Source organism: Mangifera indica, chromosome 6 (genome assembly GCF_011075055.1).
Source record: "Mangifera indica cultivar Alphonso chromosome 6, CATAS_Mindica_2.1, whole genome shotgun sequence".
In the NCBI taxonomy this organism is placed as follows: Eukaryota; Viridiplantae; Streptophyta; class Magnoliopsida; order Sapindales; family Anacardiaceae; genus Mangifera; species Mangifera indica.
The window spans coordinates 13,210,768-13,234,794 of NC_058142.1; the positions used below are offsets into that span (position 1 = coordinate 13,210,768).

Genomic DNA, 24,027 nt, shown 5'->3' on the forward strand with positions numbered 1-24,027 from the left:
CATTCTATGACTAAATTATGAATTATCCATCTTACTCTTTTCACAACTTCGTATTTTCTATTTATTCACAATGTGACTAGATATTACTTTATTTTTATTTTTAAATCACTTAATCACATAATAATAATAATGTAAATAACATATCTGAAAAAACTGTAATCAGCTTGCACATCTCAGACCTTTAGTAAATATTTCTTGTAAAAGAGGCAAACTAGCCGCCATTTCCACCATCCATTCCAAGTACAAGCAATTTAAAACAAATATTTTGACCAAGAGCAAACCTCAGCCATGACATTACTTTTCTTGAAAATTAGATTATAAATAAGAGAGTCCAACAAAATATAGAGGACTAATAAACCAGATTGAAATTTATTACTGAATATTCAAATCTCTAACACAACATGTCAGAATTGCAAGAAGAGCAATCTCATCAAATTGCCTTTGGATGGGCAGCTACAGATTCTTCAGGAATTCTCCACCCTTTCCATTTCACTAGAGGTACATTAATGCCCTCATTCTTCTTTGTGTTTCTATGAATTTAACCCCAAACAGGTATGATTTCTGTTGCTAATGCAGGGTAAATGGTCAGAATGATATTACAATAAAGATTCTATATTGTGGGATTCGTCATTCTGACTTGCACTTAATTAGGAACGATCTCGGAATTTCCTCCTATCCTATTGTTCCTGGGTATATTAATGTTCTTAAAACACAATCCATTCTCCAAATTGTCTTCTAAAATCATACCCAATTTGATTTATTGCTTTGTGTCTCGCAGGCATGAGATTGTTGGTGTGGTAACTCAAGTGGGGACCAAAGTGCGAAATTTCAAATTAGGAGATAAGGCAGGAGTGGGAGGCCTAATAGGCTCATGTGGCAGCTGTGATCAGTGCCAAAATGACTTGGAAAACTATTGCCCTAAAAGGATGCACACCACCACAATCTTTGACAATGGTGGGGATAAAAAATATGGAGGATTTTCTGATATTTTTGTTGTTGATCAACACTTTGCCTTTTCTATTCCTGAAAATCTTTCTTTAGAGGGCGTGGCACCATTACTTGGTGCAGGGATTACAGTCTTTAGTCCCATGAAATTTTATGGACTTGACAAGCCTGGAATGCATGTGGGTGTGGTTGGTCTTGGTGGGTTAGGGCATCTAGCAGTGAAGTTTGCCAAAGCGTTTGGCATGAAGGTGACAGTGATAAGCACATCACCAAGCAAAATGAGAGAGGCAATTCAACATCTTAAAGCCGATTCATTTATTGTTAGTCATGACTTGAAGCAAATGCAGGTAAAAGACTAGTTAAAGCTAATGCAAACCCTTTATGACAACCAAAACATTCTGGTGTCTAATTTTTTTTGTAACTGCTTTACATTGGAGCAGGCAGCTATGGGTACAATGGATGGAATCTTTGACACAGTCTATCCACATCATCCTTTGATGCCATTTCTAAATCTCTTGAAGTTCAATGGAAAACTAATAATGTTGAGCGGCCCTGGTTTGGAGAAACAAACAGAGTTATCAATTATGCCCTTAATTTTCGGTAAGAAAGCTGTTAACATGGTTTTTTCATTCCATGTTTAACTTTCGTTTATGGAAATAAACTTTTAGGATCTGAAATCTACTCTAGCATTTCATTTTGCTTTTAAAAAATATGTTTTCGAAGAATAGTAGAAAGAAATCATCAAGCATTACATAAAAGGGAATGGAACTTCTATGCAGAGAGAAAAATGATTGCAGGAAGTTCAGCAGGGGGCATGAAGGAGACACAAGATATGTTAACCTTCGCAGCAAAACACAACATAACAGCAGATGTTGAAGTTATTTCAATGGGTTATGTGAACAAAGCCATGGATCGTCTAGCTAAAGGAGATGTCCATTACCGATTTGTCGTAGACATTGCAAACACAGTCAGGCCTCCAAAATCCATCAGCTAGTAATGGGGAATTCATAACCAAGTTTTAGTTGTATAATTAGAAAGTGATATGTCTTTGAATTTTTAAAATGTTTTATGTTTGGTTTATTCTAATAATCATACTTAGTACTTCTACCTTGTTACATTCAGGTGTTTATTATGTGAAGATTTTCGGCTCTATATAATACATATAGGCCTATGTTGTTTTAAGACTCTAGAGTAAAATTTGATAGATATGACACATTGAGTGTCAGGTTCCTAATGATGTTAAGATTTTTAATGGAACCATTCTCTCTTCCTAATGATGTTAAGATTTTTGAAAAACGTGCATTTCTGAATGCACACAAAATCTTCAATCCACAAGAGTGTTACCTATTTCACTCTTTTTCACCATCATTGTTGGTTTACTGTTAGCTAATGTATATGTAACAATCTAATCTTCATTATGCTTAGTTTTCTAAGTAGAATTTCTTTAAAAATTGTAAACAAATGAAAAAAATTTGTAACCACCTACTAAAGTTTTGATTCTTTATCCAATATAAGGCTTTAATCTCAAAATTAAAAATGAATGAACAGAAAGGAAAATGAAGAATAAATATAACCTGGATCTCTGTGATATGAATGAAATACTCATCACAAGAAAAGATGCAAAGCCGTGACCTTGATACATCCTCTATTATGCCCATCCTGAGCCTTAATCACAGGTTATCAGCAGTCTGCATTGATCATACAGAACTCAAGTCATTCAACTGTAAATGCATTATATAAAATGCCACCTATAATTTTTTTTGCTGACTCAAGTGAATATAATCAATCAAACATCCATGTCACTGCAAACGATATCTTCTTTCCATGATGCCCTGCAAAAGAAAAAGAAAAACAATCTGAAATGCTTCTAAAGGCATCTGAAATCTTGCCACCAGACCAAACTGTGCCCAAATTATCTTCAATTTATGCCCCATTTGAGAGCAAATGTAAAGAGGTTAGTCCATATTCAAGAAGTCCGGTAAGGCACAAAGAGATGTACTCAAACTCTGAGCTAAGAAACAACTGACTATAAAGTCTTTTACCATTTATAGAATCCATGTGATATCAATTACACAATAAAAAACTCCGTGCTGAGCAGAGACGAAACGTGTTAACTCAAGTAATCCAATTATTATTAATATAAAGGCAATTAAGTTAAATTTAGTTGCTCAAGAATTGCTTGTTTTAAATATTCTAGCGTTTTAAAAAGAAATAGAAGCAGAACAAACAACTTATAGTTAATGGTACACGAACAGAAAAAAGTAAAAACCAATTAACAGAAACTTTTGGGAACGAGAAAGCAGAATGAGTTAAGCAAATTGAGTGCACAAAAGCCACTGTCCATTCAGCGATTTTTAAGAGATGATTTAAATCTATTTCAGAAGCAGAAATAAAAGAGAATGCAATCTAAATATAACAAGCCACAACCAACACTATTGCAGAATCAGAGAAAGAAAAAATAGCACAGGCCATCATGTATTCAATAATTCTGTTTAAAGCTATTTCAGAAACACTAACCAAAGAATTTCAATGGATGGAATGGAAGAAGAAGACCCATCAACACAGAGCCAATCACTATATTATCAAAAAAATCGATCAATATAAACATAGAACATTGCATGAATCCCAGAATTAAAAATAAAAAACTGAGCTGCCGAGAACAAAGAACAAAATCCAGAAAGTAAAAAGATAAAACCCAGTTCGAAATTTAAAAAAAAAAAATTATCAAACCCAGTTAGAAAAATAAAATCAAAACTAGTTCAAAAATTCAAACCCAGTATAAAACACATGAAATTAATAAAATTATCAAGCAACCCAGAGGAGACGAAAAAAATTTGGACCATTTCTCGATTTGTGCGTGTCATCCTTGCGCAGGGGCCATGCTAATCTTCTCTGTATCGTTCCAATTTTATCGGATGTCTCCGAAGAGACGATTGCTTCCCGCATTGTCTTTGCTTATAATATATTCATCTGTTTCTCAACCGGACGATGTGGGATGCATAGTTGGTTTCTAACTAGATGACTCATTCTACACGTCATGTGACCTGTTCACTTTAAATGAATTTGAGGAATTTGGTTGGATACGACAGTCGTATCCTGAAGTTGGGCTCGGAGCCCGACAAATCTACACCATGGGCCTAGTGTATCAGCCCTTATTCATTAATTTTTTTTCTTTTTAAAATGAAATATATTAATTTAATACTCTGTAGTTAAATAGATTTAATGGAGTCATTAATCGCTAAAAGCGGTTTAGAGTCGAATTATCAGACCAAATGTGTAAGGAGAGGCATAAGGGAAACAAAGAATAAAGCAAGAGGAGAAAGAAAAGAGAGAAAGTAATCTATGTTTAAATAAGAATTTTAACATTAACTAAATCAATAAACTAGGAATACTAATAAAATATCTACTCATTAAATTAAGACTAAGAATTTGAATATCAAAATGACATTATGATTGTGTGATTCATTAGTTCTTAAATCATATAAATTATCAAATGTCTCCCTTCGGCTTGTTTATTACTATCGAAATTTTCTCACTTGTTTGTAGTTGTTGGGCACCAATAACATTTCTATCAAAATGTGGATATAATAAATATATTATTTAAATTAATTAGGTATTTAAAATGAAATGTATATTAATGCAGAGTAAGAAAAGCTTTTTCTTTTTTTGGAAAAAAGTTACATCTGATTTTTTTAATGATCGGGGAACTTCGTCTAATTTCACTGGACACATAATCCTGAAGTGCAATGATTAGACCTACAACTATTATACTAGATAAATCGAAAGTGATATTTGATTTTATTAATGTTTTAAATTTAATTCAACATGTATTTTGAAATAAACTAATAGTTTACATTATTTAAGCATTATTATTTTTTTATAGTGATCTCAAAACAATTGGTACTTATTAGCAAAGAACTAGCATATAAAACAAATGTTTCATTCCTGTAAGGAGTATTGACCTAGTCGAGGGGTTGATTTGACTAGTTTAATTGATAATTGCATTAGTGAAAAATAAATAAACATTAAAATAATATTTAATAAACCATAACATGATAATATGTGGTACATATTTCTTCCTAGATGGTCACAATTTGAGACTGAATAATTGTAAAATTTTATAAAACATTGGTATGATAGTTGAACCAAATTGATCATTTGTAATTTGTCTAGTTCAACCTTAAATCAATCTGGTTCATTGACTAAAATATATTTAAACTATTAGGATAGATGTTTTAGGACCAATCGAATTTGACATTTGTGATATAATTTTACATTAATTATTAATAAAAAAATTTATTGTTATTCAGTTCATATGTTGTTTATTTATATGATAATACGAATAACATCTTTTTATAATGAAAAAACCGTGACAAAGGAATCAGACGACTGATCATGAGAACTTTATGTACACATTAAATAGTAATTCTAGAAATATCTGTAATATTGACTTTGCAATGAATAAGGGCACATGCAATAATAATGGGATTATAATAATGTTGAGCGACCTCACTAAAAATGGTGATATTTCTCACATGTCGAAGTTATTATAGACAATTTGGTGCAACACATAGGTATACATTATAAACATGTTCATTAGATTGACTCGACTAGAGGATATTCATATGGATGATTGCTCCAATATTTATAGAATAAATCTTTTGAACATCATAGGTACATATGATCTTTTGATTTGAGGTCACCATAATATTTCATGTAAGGATCGATATGGTTTGACACTATCTAATGTATCGTCATAATTAGGGTAATTATAAAATAGTAATAAGCTATATTGTGAGATACATGGAGGTTATGATTGATCGATAAATGATTATCACTCTTAAGAAAAAGAAAAGATATCTCACATGAAAATATTAAAAGACGTCTATGATTGCTAGAATCTATGACCACAATGAGACGATATTATTGTCTAATCCATGTTAGTTATTAATGTGTATCAATTCATATTAAGGAATCACTAAGATAGACATATTTTTTATATCTTAGTCTTGAGAGATATTGATTGATGAAATGATTGAATTGCACGTAAATGTGATGAGTAACAACTTAAGAGATGTATATTGACACTTTATCATCTAGGTAACTATAATGTTTTGTTAGAAGTCAATCTTAGTCTGTATCTAGATTCACTCCGAATCTAGATGCTACTAGTTCGATAGAAAGTTTATTGGTCATACGCATAAAGGAATCAAATCAAACTTAAAGGAGTTGATTGTTTATTGATAATCTTAGTGTTCTAGGTTGAGCAGAGAGACCACAAATAAATTGGGTTTGCCTAATAGGTTGAGAGAACCTAGTTTGATCATGCCTTGACCAAGTGCCAACCTTGCACTTGGTGTGATGGTGCCGACCATGCAATTGCATGATGTTGATCAACACCATGTAACAAATAGCCATGTCGATCAACACATAAATGTGTGCTAGCCATGCAAGGCATGACAATGTCGACCGACACAAATTTATGTACTAGTCATGCAAACAAAGCCATGTTGAATGTGTGCAAGTTGTGTAAAGCTAGGTCATGCTAGCCAGCACACTTAAGTATGCCAACTGTGTAAATGGCCTTAAGACATGTCAACTATGTAATTTTTCTATATCTGTTGAGCATGTGTGTTAAGGGTGTCATGCGTGCTTGGAATTCCACATATAAATAAGGTGTGAATTTTTCTTGTAAAGAACATAGAATATACAAAATGAAAACCTAGCCTTCATTCCCTCTGTTTCTCTCATTCCTATGAATGCCAATAGTCTAGTTAAGAGTCCTAATAGCCTCTTTGACTAGATTTCCTTTGTTTGTGTTTGTGTTTTATATAGATACCAAGACACCACCTCGTGAAGGTTGGATAAGCTATCTTCTTTAGCCATGTGAAAGTTAAATGAGCCATCAACATAAGTATAATTTTAAAACACTATATCAATTTTTTGTATGTTCATAAATATATGTTTAAAACGAGTATCCTAGTCAAGGTTTTTCAAGTTTGTTTGTTTTAATTTTTAAATTCCTTTGTGTTGCTAGTTATCAGCGTCTTGAAAACTTTATAATGGTATCAGAGTCATCATTTAACATATTTTTATGAAAATTATATCTGTTGTTAATTTTGGTTAACTTTATATGTTGATTGCATATAATTGGATTAATCAAGACTAGTTAAAATTTGTAAAGCTGATTTGTAATCGTATTGTTGTACGATTTATTAAGTATCATGTACAATATAAATTGTATTAAATTATTGAGCGATGATTCCTGGATTTTTGTATGAGTTTTGTTGATATATGCAAGTTTGATTTTAGTCAAATGCCATAGGTTTCATTTTGTTGTACGAAATCACCTTCAATTTTTGTTGATTGCATGATATGAAAGTTGTCGTCAGAATGAGTATGGTTTACGTGTTGTATTCCTTCAACTTAATGATTGGTTTACCAAAAATTGAGAGATTTTTTAGATTTTTCATTACTAAAAAAACCCATAAAACTACATTGGAAATTAAACACTGGGTTCATGACTAGACCAATTTTTGGTCCAAACGTGACCATTCATAGTGCTTGGCACCATATATTTTGCACGGTTGGGTTAATTTTTGTCCAGTCGTGATCTTGCCTTGGTGCCAACCGTGTACCAAGTTGTACTTAAATCGTGTCCAAGTCATGAATCTAGTCGTGCAACATTTTGGAATATTTGTAAATTCTAGATGTATGGCTGGATATTATACTTGCATGTTTGACAAGGTTAAAATTTTTGATTTAGTCATATTTTGTTGAATTTATACTGAATTGAGATTTGCTTGAGTTTAAGGTTAAATTGTCATTTTGTAAAAGTTTAGGGGTTAAAAATAATTTAACATTTGAGATAATAATAATTAAAAATTAATTTTAATTGATATGTATATGTATAGACGTATGTATGCATGGTGCATAATACACAGTCAATGAACCTTGTGGATGGTTTTTTATTTTATTTCATTTTTGGGTTGTATTTCTTGAATAGGGTCTACACGTCCTAACTTTATCCATTTTCTTTTTTAGAATAGGTCATTTTATTTTCCTAGAAATATGTAACTAGGAAATACAAGTCATGTAATTATTGAAGACTAAAGACAAAAGGGCAAGTGCGAAGACCTGAAGATAAAGATTTATCTAGGTTGACTAGTCAAATTCCTCTTGGCTTGAGGGACTTTACATTAGTTATGATTGTATACTGACACGTTTTATGTTTATATTGTAGAATGAATATGTAAGTTTTATTTTACAAATATCACCTAACATGCGGCTTTAAATCTGATAAGACTAATTAATAAAACTTTCAATTTAAATATTAAGTCTTAGATTTAATTGATGTCTCTCAACATGACAACGTAATTAAACCCTTATTCGTTGGAACCTTGTTCACTAAAACGAAGGATACACTTCTATTAGGTGAAAAATTAGGTGACGATCATATTGAGTTCGACTTAACTCATGTACTTTGTTTGTTTGTCAAAGCGAAGGTAAAGTATATTAGAGGCATACGTAAATAATACATTTGTCGATGGAAGAAGATATGTAATATCCACTCTACTGATACTGAGAGTCACGTTTAAGGTTGCATAATTTGTTAGGGTAACACTTGACTTAAGATCGTGGGCTTTTGGTGATTAATTTGAAATTTACCTATTTGATTAATTTAAATTTGTTCACTAAAGCGAAGAGAATAATTAATGCGATAGTGAGGGTTACTGACTTGAGAAAAATAGTGAGAACATTTTAATTATTAAATTCGTAATTAAAATGAATATTAATGATTAAATAAAATCGCTGATTCTTTTATCTGTAAATTGTAGATCACAAAAATCACTATGTCAAATCTAATATATTGATTTTCTCAAAATGAAACATAGACTCATTAGAAGCAACTTCACTAATAGGTACACAAATCTTCAAATTATTCTATGTCAGGAGAAGAAGTCGTATAACCTTGAGGGGTCATTGCCTTCTGAGCCTGGTCCCAATGCCACCTAGGAGCAAAATAATACTTTTAGTAAGTATCTTGATGACTCTATAGAAGTTTAGTATCTTATGTTAACTTTCAAAGACAATGAGGAAATGGATGCATAATTCATACTTACATGCCTTTGAGAGTTATATGACACTCGTACAAAAGTTGAACGATATAGGATATCAAGTACGTTGTTTGACTGCAAACTCTCTGAGGGAGGACAAGTTGGCCCTCATGTGGTCAAGATGATTAGCTATATTAAGTCATTGATGAACTTGGGCTTTATCATGGATAATGAGGTTGCCATTGACTTGGTGCTAAAATCCTTACTTAAATCATGGGCTAATTTTATTATGAATTTTAGCCTAAATGAAAAAGACTAAACCCTTAAAGAGTGGTTGTATATACTCAGATAGGCTGAATAAAAAGTATGAAAGGTAGCTTTAACTAAGTTACTTGTGGTTGAAGTTTAAACATCAAAAGTCAAAGCTAAGGGCAAAAACAAGGCTAAGGCTAAGGCCAAACCTAGGCCTAAGAAACAACCTAATACTGTTACTCAACCTATAAATGGTATAGGGAAAAGAATGTTGTCTGTTTCTATTATGGCAAGACATGTCACTAGAAGAGACGTTGCAAGACTTTTCTAGAGAAGAAGAAGAAGAAGACAACTCAAACCTCTGTTTCAAGTATGTTTGTCATAGAGATAAACTATTCTCCTTATTCATCCTGGTTTGTTATGTAAGGATTGCAGTAAAGTAGATTACTCGCCAAATGAGAGGTTGACATACGTGTTAGAAATAGAGTACATTTTATTGCATTAGCCATAACTATTTATTATCTTAAGTTACCCATAGACTAATTTTAAAATTAAAAAATTGTTATTATATTTCTTTTATTTTTGGAAACTTAGTTTATGTGTTTGTTTTAGATAAAAAATGATATTTATTTTCAATTGCTGATGGTATTATAACTATCAACTTAAATAATATTCTTTATGGAATAATTGAATTTCATAATGGTTTATATATTCTAAAGCTAAATAATAAAATTCTCAATGTGCAAAATAATAAACAATCAAAATCAAATGCTTTGATATGACTTTAGTAGATATGAGTATGTGTTTTGATTAAGTATAAGTCTGAATGCTTTAATAAATTCAAAGAATTCAAGAATGAAGTAGAAAAGTAATTTGGGAAACAAATTAAAGTCATCTAAAGTAATCAAAGAGGTATATATATGAGTATTGAATTTAGACAATACCTGAGGGAATATGTGATAGCATCTCAACTCACTCCTTTTGATACTCTACAACATAATGGTGTTTCTAAATTGAGGAATAGAACCTTGATAGAAATGGTTAGGTTCATGATGAGTTTTACAAATCTACCCATGTTTTTCTGGGGTCATGCCTTAGAAATTGTTGCCTTTACATTGAATTGTGTCCCATCTAAATTTGTGAATAAAACTCTATATTGTAATACTCTTAGGTACATTTCAGGGGTATTTATATCTTTTGACCCTGTTAGTGATATTTTCAATTTTAAATATAGATATATATATTCACATATATGTGTGTGTTTTTAGATATATATATATATAGGAAAAAAAAAGAAAAAAATGGGATAAAGATTATATATATAGAGAGAAAAGTAAAAAAAGGCAACTTTAACCCTTTTTTTTCCATCATTCTCTCGTCTCTTCCAAAAGGACACAACTTTCCTCTTGCTTTTGCTGTGTTTTTTGAAGAAAGTGGGTGATTTGGAAGGGTTTTGGAAGACAAATAAGAAAGGAAGATAAGAGGAAGCACTTTGAGAGCCTTGGTGATTTTGGTGATAAAGAAAGCAAAACAAAGAGGAAGAAGTCAACTTGCAAAGATTAGTTTGAAACAAGGTAAGGGGTATCATCCTTGATATGTTGCATATTTTAGGCTTTTGGTTCCTTGGATCTATGTTATAAATGATGATTTTAAAGTTGAGAAATGTTGTTTTGCCATTTTGGGTATCTATGTGTGTGATTTTGTTGAGAGTATAGAGTTAGATAATATTTACAGTTTTACCATTGATTTTGTCCCATGTTTTGGCTACCTTATTTGATGAATCATGGGTGCTATTATAGCTTGTTGGAAAGTTCTTTGAATCCTCTTTTCAATGATATATAGCTTGTATGAATTAGAGACTATTTGGACTATTAAATTGCTTGAACAAAAAACCTGTCTTACCAAATAAATAATGAAGACAGTTTTTTGCCATTGAATTCACCCCACGTTTTGGCTGCCTTAGCTGATGAATCATGAGCTCTATTATAGCTTTTTGGAAAGCTCTTTGAATCATCTTTCTAATGATATATAGCTTGTATAAATTAGAGATCATTTGGATTGTTAAATATTGTATGAACCATAAGGATTGTTTTACCAAATAAACAGTGAAGACAATTTTTTGCCACTGATTTCATCTCACGTTTTGACTGTCTTATCTAATAAATTATGAGTGTTATTATAGCTTGTTGGAAAGCTCTTTGAATCCTCTTTTTACAACGATATATAGTTTGTATAAATTAAAGACCATTTGGGTTATTAAATTGTATGAACAAGAACGCTGCCCTACCAAATGAACAGTTCTGTGAACAGTATTTCATAGTTTTTGGAAAGAAAGAAAAGGAGAAAAAGGAAAGGAAGAAAGAAAGAAAGGAAAGGAAATAAAGGAGAGAAAAATAAAAGCAAGAAAAGGAATTTCGGGCTCAAGATTCAGGGGTCATCCCAAGAGTATGGTCTAGTGGGTTATGAATAGATTTAGATAGAAGCAAGATTAGTAAGTTATAAGACTCGCATACATGCTATGAACTATAAGGGGGCACTTTACACTACACCGCTTGCAGTAGGGCACGTTTGTAGTAGGACATAGACCTTTAGTAGAGTCCGTTCGCAGTAGAGCATGTTCATAGTAGAGCTCAATTCAGATTCAAAAATGATGTTGTGAAAGAAAAAAAGAGAGCTTGAGCTTAGAAAAGTGACAAATCCCTATAGTTAGCTTCCAAAAAGTATTAACCAGACATTAGATGGGACAAAGTATGACCCAAATAGTAAAGAATGAACTAGATTACCCCTCTCAATCTCTTATAAAGGTTATGATGTGAGGTTAAGTCCCGAGAGTGAGTTAGAACAAGAAAAAAAAATAGTTTACTTTATTCTTTCCCCTTACTAAATGTTTTTATCTCTTACTTCCTTTTTTTTCATAATTGCAGGTACAGGTGATCGAGGTAGCTACAAGGCAAGATCAGGTCAACGAAGATAAATCTGGCTAGAGCAGGTTATCTCTAGTTTATATTACATGCATACAGTCGCATGTTCTTGTTGACTTTTGACCTTTTTAATATGATTGTACAATTGTATAGGATTACTCCATATTTTCAGATGCTTCCAAATGAGTTTTTATATGAGTATATACATCTTTTGTTCGTTTCCAAATTTTCAGTTTTTTTGAATAATTTCTAAATACTTTCAATAATGAGTTGAATTCAAAGTAGTTTTTAAAGTATTTTTAAAAATAAAAAAATAGACACTCTGGATATTAATTCGTAACATTTCTTCTTCAATAGGTAGTACTTCTAGGGGAGGGATGTTACATATATGAGTTGTGGACTAGGTAAAAACCCAATTTAGATTACTTAAGGATTTAAAACTATAAAGCTTATGTCAAGAAATTGACTTTGAATAAGCTAAGCATTAAATTCGAAAAGTGTATCTTTGTAAGGTATTCGAAGGTTACTAAGTGATACTGATTTTATCACTCAGAGGAGCAAAGATCTTTATTGCTCGTACTAATGTGTTCCTTGAGAAAGAATTTATTCTCAAAAGAACTAGTGAGAGAAAGTAGAACTTGATGAAGGTTTTATACCATAAGATACCACAAATGTTAGATAGAACGATGTGCTATTACAAATGATTGATCATAATAAGGAAGTTCATCCACTTCAAGTGGAACAATCTTAACATACACAAGAGTTATGTAGATCTATACAAGTATATCACAAGCTAGAGAGATTTGGGTTTCTCTTGACTTAGCAAGGTGACATATTAGTCATTAATGATAGTGAACCTAAGATTTACAACGAGGTTGTTTTAAGTCCATAATCTAACAAATGGTTAAATTTCATGAAATCTAAAATAAACTTCATGTACTAGAATCAAGTATAGATTTTAGTTGATACACTTGAAGGGGTAAAACTCATTGGGTGCAAATAGGTTTTCAAAAGGAAAACTGATATGGAAGGTAACATGTATACCTATAAAGCACAGTTAGTTATCAAAAGTTTCACTTAAAAGTTTGACATTGATTATGATGAAAACTTTTCACTAGTCACTATGTTTGAGTCTATTAGAATTACACTTGTTATAATTGCATACTATGACTATAAAATATTTCAAATGGATGTCAAAATTATTTTCCTGAATGGTAACCTTGTAGAGGATGTCTATATAGCATAATTCGATGGTTTCATTCTTATTGGACAAGCAAACAAAGTATACAAACTGGAAAAGTCTATTTATGGACTTAAACAAGTTTTGAGAAGTTAGAATATTCATTTTGATGAACTTGTTTATGAGTTCATATTCATAAAAAAAAAGAAGATGAACCATGTGTGTACAATAAGGTTAATGAGAATGTAATTTCATTTTTGGTATTGTAAGTTGATGACATCTTGATTATTGGAAATAACATACAGAATTTGCAATTAGTAGATGTTTAGTTATCCAAGTGTTTCTCTATGAAAGACTTAAGGGAAAAAGTCTACATTTTTAGGATTAAAATTTATTGAGATAAAGAGCATAGACTACTAGGCCTAAGTCAAAGCACATACATAGATAAGGTATTGATTAGATTCTATATGAAATAATCCAAGAAATGATTTTTACACATGTCCCATAGTGTATATCTTTCAAAAAATATATGTCTAAGTATATAATTTGAGAGCGATAAAATGAGTAAGATCTCATATGCCTCGACTATAAGATCAATTATATACATTATACTATGTATGAGGATTGATATCTCATATGTCTTGAGTGTTTGTAGTAAATATCAATATGATCTAAGTGAAAAGTACTAGATAGCTGTCAAGAACATTCTAAAGCACCTGAGAATATATAAGGATGCGTTTTTGGTTTATAGAAGGAAATTTGAACTTACTGTAAGAGGCTATAGTGACATCAATTTATAAACTAATCAAGATAAGTACAAATCTCAATCGGAGTTTGTGTTTTGTTTGAATGGTGGTGTAGTTAGCTGAAAAAGCTTCAAGTAAAGTATCATGGCTAATTTTACAACAAAGTATGAGTATAATGCCCTCTTAGAAGTGATAACAGAGGTTATATAGACCAACAAGTTTGTAATTGAATTTAGAGTGGTTTCAAGTATCATTGGGTTGATTGAGCTCCATTGTGACAACAATGAAGTAATTGTTTAGGTAAGTGAGTGATTCATCAGACAAAGAAGCCACAATTTCATCAGAGGTCTAAGCACATACTCAAGCGATATCACTTAATCTTAGAGATTGTATAACAAGGTGACATATAGATAGCAAGAATTGGTACAAATGACAATTTAATTGACTTACTAACAAAGCCTCTGTCACAATAGAAGCATGATAGGTATGTAGCCAAGCTCAACATTAGATATATGATTAATTGACTATAATACAAGTGGTAGATTGTTAGGGTAAGTGTCCTAAAGCCAATCAAATTTGACATTTGTGAACTGAATTTTACATTAATCGTTAATAAAAAGATTTATTGTTATTCAGTTCATATGTTGTTTATTTATATGATAGTATGAATGACATACCCTCAAAATAATAGAACCGTGACAAAAGGATCAAATGATTGATTGTAAGAACCCTATGTACACATTAAGTGGTCTTTTAGAAATGTCTATAATTTTAACATTGCAATAAATAAGGGCATGTGCAATGATGATGGGATTATCATAGTGTTGAGGGATTTTATCAAAAGTGATGATAACTCTCATGTGTCAAAACTGTTATAGACAACTTGATGAAACACATAAATGCACGTTGTAGACATGTTCATCAAACTGACCTAACTAGAGAATATCCATATAGATGGTTATTTTAGTATATATGGAATAAATTCTTTGAACACTGTAGATGCATGTGATCCTTTGACTTGAGATCGTCAGACAATCTCGTATAAGAATTGGTATGGTTTGACGTTATTTAATGTGTCGTTATAATTGGGATAACTACAAAGATAGTAATCAACCATATCATGAGATACATGAAGACTATGGTTGATTAATAAAGGATTCGTCACTTCTAAGTACATGAGAACATATCTTACATGAGAATACTAAAAGACATCTATGAATTCTTGTAGGATAAGGTTGTAGCCTAATTTATGTTAATCATTGATGTGTATCAATTCATACTGAAGAATCACTGAAATAGACATATTTTTATGTCTCAACCTCATCCATCTATGAATTCTTGAATCTGTGGTCACAGTGGGATAAAATTGTAGCATAATCCATGTTAGTCATTAATCTGTATCAATTTATACTTAGTTATCATTAAGACAAATATTGATTGATGAAATGATTGAATTACACGTAGCTATAATGTTGCAAAAACTTAAGATATGTCCACTAACATCCTGTCGTCAAGGTGGTCATGATGTTTTGCTAGAGATCAATCTTGGTCTATGTTCATATTTACTCCGAATTTGAACACTAACAGCTCGATATAGAGTTATGAGTCACATTAATAAAAGAGTTAAATCAAACTCAGAGGAATGGATTGTTTGTTGATAATCTTAGTGTTTTAGGCCGAGAAAGAGATCGTGAGTAGATTGGGTTTGCTTAATGGGTTGAGAGGACCCAATTTGATATGGCTTGTCCAAGTGCTAGCCTTGCACTTGGTGTAATTATGTCGGCCATGCAATTGCATGATGTCGACTGGTATCATGTAACAAATGGCCATGCTAGTGTTGTGCAAGACATGGCCATGTCGATTGACACACATTTGTGTGTTAGTTGTGCAAACAAAGCCATGTTGGTTAGCACACATTCATATGCCAACTGTGCAAGGCTAGGCCAGACTAGGCCATGCTAGTTGGCACACTTAAGTGTGCTAGCCATGCAAATGGCCTTAAGACATGCCAACTATGCAATTTTTCTATGCCAATCATGCATGTGTGTTGAGGGTGTCATGTACACTTAGAATTTTAGTTATGCTTGGACAATTGCACATATCAATAAAACATGAATTTTTTGTGTAAAGAACATAGACTATAAAGAATGAAAACCTAGTTGTCATTCCCTCTATTTCTCTCCTTTCCGTGAACGCCAAAAGTCCAGTTAAGACCTTAGTAGCCTCTTCGCCTGGATTTTCTTCGTTTGTGTTCGTGCTCCACATGGATACCAAGGATCCGCCTCGTAAAGGTTGGATAACATACTTTCTTTAGCCATATGAAGGTTAAAGGAGCCATCAATATAGGTATAATTCTAAAATACCCTATGAGTATTTTACATATTTGTGAATATACGTTTAAAACAGGTATCCTGATCGAGGTTTTTCATATTTGTTTATTTCTAATTTTTTAAATTTCATTACACTGTTAGCTATCAGTACCCTAGAAACCCTATATAAACATTGATTCAAATTAAAATAATCGTGAGGTTCTAATCGAACCAATTCATCTAGGTTTATCAAAATTTTTAAACATTGCACAAAACCATCCACATAAGACTGTTTTTATTATTTCTTGTCAAAAAGGCTAGCTAAGGGTAATAATGAAGAAAGTTAACAGTGATTTGATTCAGAGTATTCAAGATTGGACAACTAATCTGGTTGAAATTTCAGTAAAGTAAATAGGATTACCATTATGTTCATTGATCTTAAAGTTATACTGGGAAATCATTAATGATAGGTTAAGCATCCCACTCTCCATATTAAAAAATGTTGTAATAATATTTTATCTAAAAATAAATTTAGACCTACCAAACCTCACCCATTATGTCATAACTGACATACTTCATTACGTAAACTTCCAATAAAACTACCCTATAAATAACCAGAGCTTCAAAATCATCGTCCACCAACATCTCTGATCGAGCTCAACTATTCTGTAATATTTTTCATCTTTCAATCTATAAAATGTCAGGATTTGAAAAAGAAGAAGAAAGGCAAACACAGAAAGCTTTTGGATGGGCAGCTTTTGACTCTTCGGGAATTCTTCGTCCTTTCCATTTCACTAGAAGGTAGCTGGGTTTCACTTTTAACTTTGAAATATATTGCACTGATTTTCTTACACATGATATAACCAATTGCAGGGCCAATGAGGAGAATGATATAACAATCAAGATTGTTTACTGTGGGATTTGTTATTCTGATTATCACATGATTAAAAATGATTTTGGGTTTTCTTCCTATCCTATGGTTCCGGGGTATGTTAATCTTCTTAATTAAAACCAATCCTTCCTTAATTTCTCATAGTTCTTCTGAGTTAATTAATTTTATTAAACAATAGGCATGAGATTGTGGGAGTGGTGACCAAAGTGGGAAGCAAGGTGAAAAAATTCAAGGAAGGAGATAAAGCTGGAGTGGGTTGTAAAATTGATTCATGTGACAGCTGCCAGCATTGCCAAGACCACTTGGAAAACTATTGCTCTAAAAGCATTGACACCTACACAATCTTTGATCATGGTGGAGAGAAAGTCTATGGCGGATATTCAGATATTCTTGTTGTTAATGAACACTTTGCCGTTCATATTCCTGAAAGTCTGGAATTAGAAAGAGTGGCTCCGTTGCTTTGTGCAGGAATTGCAGTGTTTAGCCCGATGAAATTCTATGGACTTGACAAGGCAGGAATGCATGTGGGCGTGGTTGGTCTCGGTGGATTAGGGCATGTTGCTGTTAAATTTGCTAAAGCATTTGGGATGAAGGTCACTGTGATTAGCACATCTCCCAATAAGAAGATTGAAGCCATTGAACAGCTTAAAGCTGATTCTTTTTTGGTTAGTCATGACACCATGCAAATGCAGGTAAGATTGAGGCCACTGGTTTTTTTGGTTTACTTTTTGACTCATGCTAGAGTATAATCTTGATTTACATATATAAACTGGTATAGGCAGCTGCAGGCACAATGGATGGTATAATCGACACAGTCTCTGCAAAGCATCCTCTAGACCCATTAATTGATCTCCTGAAGCTTAATGGAAAACTCATATTGTTGGCTGTGCCAAACAAGCCCATTGAGTTGTCAGCTATGTCTTTACTTTTGGGTATGAATCAATAAATTATAAGCTTCAAATTGTTAGACATGTTTTAGGGTTTCCATGACTACATGGATTTAACATTGAAATTATCTGTACACAGGAAGAAAGATGATTGCTGGAAGTGCGACAGGAGGGATGAAGGAGACACAAGAGATGGTAGATTTTGCAGCAAGACATAACATTACTGCAAATGTTGAAGTCATATCAATGGATTATGTGAATAAAGCGATGGATCGTCTTGCCATGGGAGATGTTCGTTATCGATTCGTTATTGACATTGCCAACACTCTCAAGCCTTAGCTACCACTGCAAAGATCAATCACTCTACCAAGCATCAATTTATGCAAATAAATGCAATATATTTTCCATTAATTTGGTGTTTAATTAACTTTACCTCATATTTCATATGTTATGCTGAATTGAATTTGTATTTTATACTACTACATATTTGAATTATATTATATTATTGGTGTATCGGTATGTAACACCCCACCCGAATGTCCTATCCTTCGGGATAAAATGCTATTAAAAATCTATTATACATGAATGTTATCTTAAATTAAAATCAGATATTCTATAATCACTACATGCACAGATCTATAAATGTGAGATTCATCAAAGTCTTTATTAATGAACATAAATACTGTCTCAAAATCATCCAAAACATTATTAAAATAAAATCTCAAGCACAATATACTAGAATAAATAATCAAAATTATAAATTATAAATCATAATTTGAGTCCATTGCTCACACGTCACTCTATCATTGTTTTGTTGTCCCGTCGTCCTTACTTCAAATTATGTCACCTACAAAATCCAAAGAAAGAGAATGAGTACAAAACACTTAATAAATAAAAATGTTCTATCCTACAATTTTTCATTCAAATTTAATCTTACAATCTCTTAGTCAAATCTAATTCTTTTTCTTTACTAACCTATGGTATTTCTATCTCAATCCAAGGCTCTCGAAATCTCAATTGAATCTAAAAGAATTAACGTACCCACTTTAGTGACCACTTCTAGACTCTCTCTCTCTCTAGTCTTGGTTGCCTAATCTCATTATAAAACGATAAACTCGCGATCCTAACTTATCAATCTATAGACCCCAATCGTCAAACTTTCTATATCTAGATAAGTCTTAGCAAATTAACAAACACGAGATTGTAGCAAGTATCTCTCAATATAAGGACATTAATCAATAAACTTCAACCCTATCTATGGGTTGTTTACATGACAAGTATTCCCTTAATTAGTCTATAGTCTCATCATCTCTATGTCTTGTAAGTATCGATTTATCTCATATCTCATCGGGATATAATCTTTATCAACACCCAATTCTTAGAACTCCCCTGTACTTCTATCTAGTCCATTTTATCTCTACCTAAGTTCCTCTCAATTATATCAATTCGTTCCCTTTGGTATCTCGACATTTTAATGACCTTAAAACTTGTTCAAGCTCATCTAAACTCTATTCTAAATATAGCTTGTGCATAACCAAGTCATGACCATGCTTTTTATTCTATGTATAGGTGTTCACTTAGCCACACACGGGCATACATAATGTTAGGTTGATGTATGATCACTCCTAGGTCAAATCTTGGACGTACATCATCAAATCCTTATAATTTGTTCTCATAATAAAATTATGAGCATTAACAATAAAAACTAATTTGTGTACTAAAAATAATGTATTACTATATGATTGAGATATATGGTGTAAACTGCTACAAGCATTCTAAATGGTATCATTGCCACAATCTCTTCAACTCATTACTCAATCTTCTCAGCCTCAATGAAAAACTAATGTTACTACCGTCACTCGATTTGCACAACCCAATTGAGATACCAGTCTCTTACTTTCTTGTAAGAATATTTTAATAATTTTCTTTGTTTATACCTCTTTTATAAATTTATTTCTTTAAAAATACAGGAAAATTTGCACATAAAGAAGGTTAAAAAATATTATAAAAATTTTCAATACATTCAGGTAGAAGAACGATTCCAACAAGCATGGCAAAGGGAATGAAGGAGACATAAGAAATGATTGACATTATAACTAAACATAATATTACAACTAATGTCAAGGTTATTTCAATGGATTATGTAAACAACGCCATGGATTGTCTTCCTAAAGCACATATTCGTTATCGATTTGTCATTGATGTTTTAGATACTCTCAACCCTTAGTTCAAAAGCAATTCCAACCACCACAAACATAAATAAATGACGTTACTAATTTGTTTATTTCTATTTCATTAGGGTTTATATAAATAAGAGTTTTGGTTATGTTGATACTTTATATGTGCAACATAATTTATAAATGATAGGATACAAACGAGTAGAAATAAATCAATAATATATCATTAAATGATTAAATGATTTGAAATTATTAATAAAGTAGACAATTAAACCACTTAAACAATAATGACATGTTAACTTGTTTGTATATGTTAATACCCGCCTCATATATGTCAAGTCTTGTGCCGATGGAATCAATTATGTATACCAAATGCATGGAGTTATTGTAATTATTTTAATTATGTAATAATACTTAAAGTAGAATTATTTAAAATTTGATTAAGAAGAGCACCGAATTATACATTTTTTGAACCAGAAAAAAAAATCCTAAACTGTCTTGCTAAAGGAGATGTTTATGATCAATTTGTCATCCACATTGCAAGTACTCCTCTCCAAATTAGGGTGGCAATGGCTAGACCAAGCAAACAAATGAATTGCCCATGGATACCCGTAGAAAAAAAGATGTGGTACAAGATCTTAAACCCGTACCCATAAATACCTTTTTTTCTAATGCGATCTGAATATACTCGTGTACCCACAACTTTTTTTAACGTTTAATATATCCCGTTCTTGAGAATCATTTGCAACATCGAATATTAAAAATTCAAATGCGAGTAATCAATTTCTTTCTCTACAACCAAGCTTTGACCTCCCACACCAAAATAATATTGGCATACATAATTTTAAACTCTCATAGTTTTTTCAGGCATGTTTAATACTCATATAAATCGACCTATTTTCACCTATATTTGTTTGACCCAATTCCCACTCACCTGGTCTAGCAATGAGGCATGATCGAAATTAGTTTATAAACAACATATACTATAATGATATAAAAACATTATAATTACACAAACCATTAGAAAATATACACCAAAATAAAAAAGTATAACCAATATAAAAAAGTACAAACAAAACATATACAACAAAAATGTAAACAAAATTTCCAATGTGTTATAGTGTCTATTCTAACATCTTCGTGTTTTTTCTTTCAAAGAATCATCAAGATTATAAATATTAGAAAATTATAATTTCTAATATAAGGCTTCATGTTAATGAAATTATATTACGTATGCCAAGTACATGTCAAAAGATATCATGGAGAAAATGATCCTAATATAGTAACTAAATATTTCTTGTTAAAGAGGAAAACTAGCTGCCATTTCCACCATCCAACCAAAGTACAAACAATTTAAATGAAGGCCAAAGAACTTATTGCCAATGAATGATTACTTCTTTCTCAAATTCTCATCCTTTAATTTTCAAAAATCCTTTTATCTACTCATAAATTGTTAAATCTATTAGTTTTAAAAGTAAAATTATCTTTTTACCAATAATATTAAAAATAAATTAAAATTTTATCTCTTTCTCTCCTATTGCTAGCGGAAGAGATAGGAGAGGCCGCTAGAGAATGAAAAAAAAACCCTAAAGGGAAACTGCTACTTTTTAAAACTTAACCTAGAGAAAATTATTAGTTTTTAAGGTTTAGGGGGGAGGAAAAAAGAGATAAAATTTTAAAACTAACAGATTTAGTTAACTTCAACAACCCATGGGTAGGTAAAAAGGTTTTTGAAACTTAAAGGGTAGAAACTTAAGAAAGGAGTAATCTTTGGATAAGAATAAGTCTTTTGGCCTTTAAATGAAATATTTTGACCAAGAGTAGACCTCAGACATGATGTAACTTCTCTTGAAAAGTAGATTATAAATAAGAGAGTTGTCAAAATAATATACAAGATTAATAAACCAGATTGAAATTTATTATTGACTATTCAAATCTCGAACACATGTTAGAATTGCAAGAAGAGCAATCTCATTAAATTGCCTTTGGATGGGCAGCCACGGATTCTTCAGGAATTCCTCATCCTTCCCATTTCACCAGAAGATGCATTAATGCCCCCATTCTTCTTTGTGTTTTTATGAATTTAATCCCAAATGGATCTATTTTCTGTTGCTAATGCAGGGTAAACGGTGAGAATGATATTACATTAAAGATTCTATATTCTGGGATTTGTCATTCTGACTTGCACTTAATCAAGAACAATTTCAAAGTTTTGTTCTATCCTATTGTTCCTGGGTATGTTAATGTTCTTAAAACACAATCCAATATCCAAATTTCCTTCTAAAATCATACCCAATTTTATATATTGTTTTGTGTTTCGCAGTCATGAGATTGTTGGTGTGGTAACTCTAAGTGGGGAGCAAAGTGCAAAAATTCAAAGTAAGAGATAAGGCAGGAGTGGGAGGTCTAATAGGCTCAAGTGGCAGATGTGATCAGTGCCAAAATGACTTGGAAAATTATTGCCCTAAAAGGATGCACACCAGCAGAGTCTTTGACGATGGTGGGGATGAAAACTATGGAGGATTTTCTGATATTTTTGTCATTGATCAACACTTTGCCTTTTCTACTCCTGAAAATCTTTGTTCAGAGGGCATTGCACCGTTACTTGGCACAGCGATTACAGTGTTTAGTCCCATGAAATTTTATGGACTTCACGAGCCTGGAAAGCATGTGGGTGTGGTTGGTCTTGGTGGGTTAGGGCATCTACCAGTGAAGTTTGCTAAAGAATTTGGCATGAAGGTGACAGTGATAAGCACATCACCATGCAAAATGAGAGAAGCAATTCAACATCTCAAAGCCGATTCATTTATTGTTAGTCATGACATGAAGCAAATGCAGGTAAAAGACTAGTTAAAGCTAATGCAAACCTTTTAAGATAACCAAAACATTCTGATGTCTAATTTGTTTTGTAACTGCATTACATTGGAGCAGGCTGCTATGGGTACAATGGATGGAATCTTTGACACAGTCTATCCACAACATCCTTTGATGCCATTACTAGATCTCTTGAAGTTCAATGGAAAATTAATAATGTTAAGCGGCCCTGGTTTGAAGAAACAAGCTGAGTTATCAATTATGCCCTTAATTTTCGGTAAGAAAGCTTTCAACATGGTTTTTTCATTCAGTGTTTATCTTTGGTTTATGAAAGAAGCTTTTAGGATCTGAAATCTACTCTAGCATTTCATTTTGCTTCTAAAAAATATGTCTTCGACGAATAGTAGAAAGAAATCATCAAGCATCTTCTTCTGCTTCTTACATAAAAGGGAATGGAACTTCTATGCAGAGAGAAAAATGATTGCAGGAAGTTCAGCAGGGGGCATGAAGATACGTTAAACTTTGCAGCAAAGCACAACATAACAGCAGATGTTGAAGTTATTTCAATGGACTATGTGAACAAAGCCATGGATCGTCTAGCCAAGGGAGATATCCATTACCGATTTGTGTAGACATTGCAAACACAATTAGGCCTAAAAATCCATCAGCTAGTAATTGGGAATCCATAACCTAGTTTTAGTAGTATAATTAGAAAGTGATCTGTCTTAGAATATTAACAATGTTTTCTGTTTGGTTCATTCTAATAATCATACTTAGTACTTTTACCTTGTTACATTCAGGTTTTTATTATGAGAAGGCCGAAGTTGTTTTGAGACATTTGACTATA

At 32.1% G+C, this 24,027-nt stretch overlaps 2 protein-coding genes, 1 long non-coding RNA gene, 1 other non-coding gene and 1 pseudogene across 7 annotated transcripts; 3 read left to right on the forward strand and 2 right to left on the reverse strand.

The window, feature by feature from the left end:
* Positions 1 to 145: 145 nt before the first annotated feature.
* Positions 146 to 3,922, reverse strand: LOC123217933. Of its 3 annotated transcripts, XR_006502589.1 has the most exons (4): positions 3,786 to 3,909; positions 3,463 to 3,519; positions 2,520 to 2,777; positions 146 to 1,935 (listed from the first exon to the last, which is right to left on the reverse strand). It is a non-coding gene; the product is annotated as an uncharacterized LOC123217933 (long non-coding RNA). The 3 variants fall into 3 exon arrangements; XR_006502588.1 differs by lacking the exon at positions 146 to 1,935 and having other exon boundaries at positions 2,487 to 2,777; positions 3,786 to 3,913; XR_006502590.1 differs by lacking the exons at positions 146 to 1,935; positions 3,463 to 3,519 and having other exon boundaries at positions 2,487 to 2,777; positions 3,786 to 3,922.
* LOC123217932 (probable mannitol dehydrogenase) lies at positions 402 to 2,219 on the forward strand. 2 transcript variants are annotated; one of them, XM_044639022.1, is made up of 5 exons: positions 402 to 524; positions 590 to 690; positions 779 to 1,292; positions 1,386 to 1,545; positions 1,725 to 2,219. In XM_044639022.1, the coding sequence occupies exons 1-5, from the start codon at positions 402 to 404 to the stop codon at positions 1,937 to 1,939; spliced, it is 1,113 nt and encodes a 370-aa protein (XP_044494957.1). In that variant the 3' UTR covers positions 1,940 to 2,219. The 2 variants fall into 2 exon arrangements, with proteins under 2 accessions (XP_044494957.1, XP_044494955.1); XM_044639020.1 differs by having other exon boundaries at positions 402 to 497; positions 575 to 690.
* On the reverse strand, positions 3,774 to 3,876 carry LOC123219859. The gene has a single exon (XR_006502937.1). It is a non-coding gene; the product is annotated as a U6 spliceosomal RNA (small nuclear RNA).
* A 13,109-nt stretch (positions 3,923 to 17,031) lies between the features above and the next one.
* LOC123219201 (probable mannitol dehydrogenase) lies at positions 17,032 to 18,796 on the forward strand. The gene is made up of 5 exons (XM_044641000.1): positions 17,032 to 17,211; positions 17,284 to 17,397; positions 17,481 to 17,994; positions 18,081 to 18,234; positions 18,329 to 18,796. Exons 1-5 carry the CDS (start codon positions 17,108 to 17,110, stop codon positions 18,526 to 18,528), a joined length of 1,086 nt encoding a protein of 361 aa, XP_044496935.1. The 5' UTR covers positions 17,032 to 17,107; the 3' UTR covers positions 18,529 to 18,796.
* A 3,403-nt stretch (positions 18,797 to 22,199) lies between these two features.
* LOC123219683 lies at positions 22,200 to 23,812 on the forward strand (annotated as a pseudogene).
* The last annotated feature ends 215 nt before the right edge of the window (positions 23,813 to 24,027 follow it).

Excerpts from the sequence above, each read along its gene's own strand:
- LOC123217932 (XM_044639022.1), top strand. The coding sequence starts at position 402 with ATGTCAGAATTGCAAGAAGAGCAATCTCATCAAATTGCCTTTGGATGG. Across the intron at positions 525-589 it reads TAATGCCCTCATTCTTCTTT|AATGATATTACAATAAAGAT; the intron begins GTGTTTCTATGA and ends GTAAATGGTCAG. Across the intron at positions 1,293-1,385 it reads ATGACTTGAAGCAAATGCAG|GCAGCTATGGGTACAATGGA; the intron begins GTAAAAGACTAG and ends ACATTGGAGCAG.
- LOC123219201 (XM_044641000.1), top strand. The coding sequence starts at position 17,108 with ATGTCAGGATTTGAAAAAGAAGAAGAAAGGCAAACACAGAAAGCTTTT. Across the intron at positions 17,212-17,283 it reads CCTTTCCATTTCACTAGAAG|GGCCAATGAGGAGAATGATA; the intron begins GTAGCTGGGTTT and ends AACCAATTGCAG. Across the intron at positions 17,995-18,080 it reads ATGACACCATGCAAATGCAG|GCAGCTGCAGGCACAATGGA; the intron begins GTAAGATTGAGG and ends AAACTGGTATAG.